This window comes from Bison bison, unplaced genomic scaffold, assembly GCF_000754665.1.
Source record: "Bison bison bison isolate TAMUID 2011002044 unplaced genomic scaffold, Bison_UMD1.0 scf7180017864364, whole genome shotgun sequence".
NCBI classification, from domain to species: domain Eukaryota; kingdom Metazoa; phylum Chordata; class Mammalia; order Artiodactyla; family Bovidae; genus Bison; species Bison bison.
In genome coordinates this window covers 1,650,676-1,654,295 of record NW_011494936.1, presented here as the reverse complement: position 1 = coordinate 1,654,295, position 3,620 = coordinate 1,650,676, and the positions used below count along the sequence as shown (strand labels likewise).

Here is a 3,620-nt window from a genome sequence, read left to right as displayed (position 1 = left end):
CTTTTCATGTGTTTGTTAGCCATCTGTATGTCTTCTTTGGAGAAATGTCTATTTAGTTCTTTGGCCCATTTTTTGATTGGGTTGTTTATTTTTCTGGAATTGAGCTGCAGGAGTTGCTTGTATATTTTTGAGATTAATTCTTAAAATAATATTTTTTATTCATTTAGCAAAATTAAGAAAATTTCATATGTTTTGTGATATCTATTCCACCAGAATGCTAATTCCATGAGGATAGGGCCTTTGGCTCACTATCATACACCAGGGATTAGAACAGTACTCACCACAAGGAGGGAGTCCCAATAAATATTGGATGATTAAGTGTTTTCCATTGCACTTCTTTCTTTTTTTTTTAATTTAATTTTATTTTTTAACTTTACAGTATTGTATTGGTTTTGCCATATATCAAAATGAATCAGCCACAGGTATACATGTGTTCCCCATCCTGAACCCTCCTCCCTCCTCCATCCCCATACCATCCCTCTGGGTCGTCTCAGTGCACCAGCCCCAAGCATCCAGTATCGTGCATCGAACCTGGACTGGCGACTCGTTTCATATATAATATTATACATGTTTCAATGCCATTCTCCCAATTCATCCCACCCTCTCCCTCTCCCACAGAGTCCAAAAGACTGATCTATACAACAGTGTCTCTTTTGCTGTCTCGTATACTGGGTTATTGTTACCATCTTTCTAAATTCCATATATATGTGTTAAAGAGTCAGACACGACTGAGTGACTGATCTGATCTGATCTGATCTGATACTGTATTGGTGTTTTTCTTTCTGGCTTGCTTCACTCTGTATAATAGGCTCCAGTTTCACCCACTTCATTAGAACTGATTCAAATGTATTCTTTTTAATGGCTGAGTAATACTCCTTTGTGTATATGTACCACAACTTTCTTACCCATTCATCTGCTGATGGACATCTAGGCTGCTTCCATGTCCTGGCTATTATAAACAGTGCTGCGATGAACATTGGGGTACATATGTCTCTTTCAATTCTGGTTTCCTCAGTGTGTATGCCCAGCAGTTTGATTGCTGGGTTGTATGGCAGTTCTATTTCCAGTTTTTTATGGAATCTCCACACTGTTCTCCATAGTGGCTGTACTAGTTTGCATTCCCACCAACAGTGTAAGAGGTTTCTCTTTTCTCCACACCCTCTCCAGCATTTATTGCTTGTAGACTTTTGGATAGCAGCCATTCTGACTGGCGTGAAATGGTACCTCATAGTGGTTTTGATTTGCATTTCTCTGATAATGAGTGATGTTGAGCATCTTTTCATGTGTTTGTTAGCCATCTGTATGTCTTCTTTGGAGAAATGTCTATTTGGTTCTTTGGCCCATTTTTTGATTGGGTTGTTTATTTTTCTGGAATTGAGCTGCAGGAGTTGCTTGTATATTTTTGAGATTAATTCTTAAAATAATATTTTTTTACTCATTTAGCAAAATTAAGAAAATTTCATATGTTTTGTGATATCTATTCCACCAGAATGCTAACTCCATGAGGATAGGGACTTTGGCTCACTGTCATACACCAGGGATTAGAACAGTACTCGCCACAAGGAGGGAGTCCCAATAAATATTGGATGATTAAGTGTTTTCCATTGCACTTCTTTCTATTCTGTTTTGTTTTCTCAACTAAATCTCAGGGAAATCTGCTCCCCGTATCCAATTGAACACCCCTACCATACACACATCTCCCGTGGAGCCATGTTCCCGACTTTTACATCACCCAAGGATCTCTACACTGGCATTAAAGCCCGAACCCAACAGCCGTTCCCTCCCACGGTGCCAACAAAGCCTTATGATACAACAGTTTTGAAGACAAGAGGTAACGTGATTTTAAATCAGAACAGTATTCATTCTTTTTATATTTGAAGTTTATTCAATAATAAAATTAAACAAAGGACCCCATTACAGACTAAATCAAATTCTCTGCAGATGCTCTTTACTTTTCTTTACAGAGCTTCCTATGATATAACCAGAAACCAAATGTAAAATTAGATGCTTGTATTCTACTTGTATTTTCAATGTTTATTTCCTTCCCATTCTCTCTATGGTTTAGCTTTGACAAATTTCATTCTAGCTCAAGTGATCAGCACAAAGGACAGCATTTGGCTCAGAGGCTCAGTCTAGACATGCATGTAGCTGTTGTGATAAAACTGAAAAGATCATCATTGAAATAAGACTCAGGAAGTAATAAGATCAATTTAATCAATTCCTTTGAACACTCTGGAGTGTCTTTTCGCAGATGCAAAGTTTAGGGTCTTCCCAGATATGTTTCACTAAAGAGGATAGTAAGCTCGTACACTAGCCATCAATTCTGTCCCATACTAGACACCTCAAAACAGAGAATAAATCTATGGAGAAAGAAAAGATATTAGAGGGCCGGTAACTGAAGATGACAAAAGAGGTACATGGCAGACAGAGATAAATATTTGTTGAATGAACTTTGGTAAGACCCAAGAACTACACTATAATGCAGTTCCTCTACATAAATATTTGGACCCTATATAAGAAGAGAATACTGCCATGATCAATATCAACCTCAGCATCGTATTAGAAGGCAGTAAATTTTGAAAGATATGGTGGAGTGTTTAAGAGCATGGATTAGGGAGTCCAGCTGCATGGGTAGCATTCTGGCTCTGCCATTTACTCACCACGGACCATGGCAAAGTTCCTTAACTTCTCTGCCTCCACTTCCCAATCTGTAAAATGGAATATTCATGCCTACTTCATAGATAAAAGAGATTGTGTTAACAGCTACTATTTTTATTACATACTTTGCTATATATAATGATTTTAGTATGTGTATAGCATGCTGAATCATTCCATAAAAGGTAGTGAAAGCTATATCAAATATATATAGATATATATCTATATACATATATATACACGTGTATGTATATATGTATAGGATATCTAAGCAGTTGAAATTTTTATGATCTCATTAGGTAAATTATCAAAGTAAATTAATTTTTTCAATCCCTACATTTCATGCAAAGATGGGCTCAATACAGGACAGAAATGCTATGGACCTAACAGAAGCAGAAGATACTAAGAAGAGGTGGCAAGAATACACAGAAGAACTGTACAAAAAAGATCTTCATGACCCAGATAATCATGATGGTGTGATCATTCACCTAGAGCCAGACATCCTAAAATGTGAAGTCAAGTGGGCCTTAGGAAGCATCACTACGAACAAAGCTAGTGGAGGTGATGGCATTCCGGTTGAGCTATTCCAAATCCTAAATGATGATGCTGTGAAAGTGCCAGCAAATTTGGAAAACTCAGCAGTGGCCACAGGACTGGAAAAGATCAGTTTTCATTCCAATCCCTAAGAAAGGCAATGCCAAAGAATGCTCAAACTACCACACAATTGCACTCATCTCACACGCTAGCAAAGTAATTCTCAAAATTCTCCAAGCCAGGCTTCAACAACACGTGGACCGTGAACTTCCAGATTCAAGCTGGTTTTAGAAAAGGCAAAGGAACCAGAGGTCAAATTGCCAACATCCGCTGGATCATGGAAAAAGCAAGAGTTCCAGAAAAACATCTATTTCTGCTTTATTGACTATGCCAAAGCCTTTGACTGTATGGATCACAATAAACTGTGGAAA

At 37.7% G+C, this 3,620-nt stretch overlaps 1 protein-coding gene across 1 annotated transcript in view; it reads left to right on the top strand.

Annotated features, from left to right (window-relative positions):
* LOC104999804 (chromosome unknown open reading frame, human C7orf31) overlaps window positions 1-3,620 on the top strand; it is a 41,423-nt gene that overhangs the window by 23,133 nt on the left and 14,670 nt on the right. Inside the window, exon 4 of the mRNA XM_010855412.1 lies at window positions 1,650-1,831. Within this exon, the coding sequence (XP_010853714.1) occupies window positions 1,650-1,831 (182 nt within the window). The remainder of the gene's footprint in view (window positions 1-1,649; window positions 1,832-3,620) is intronic.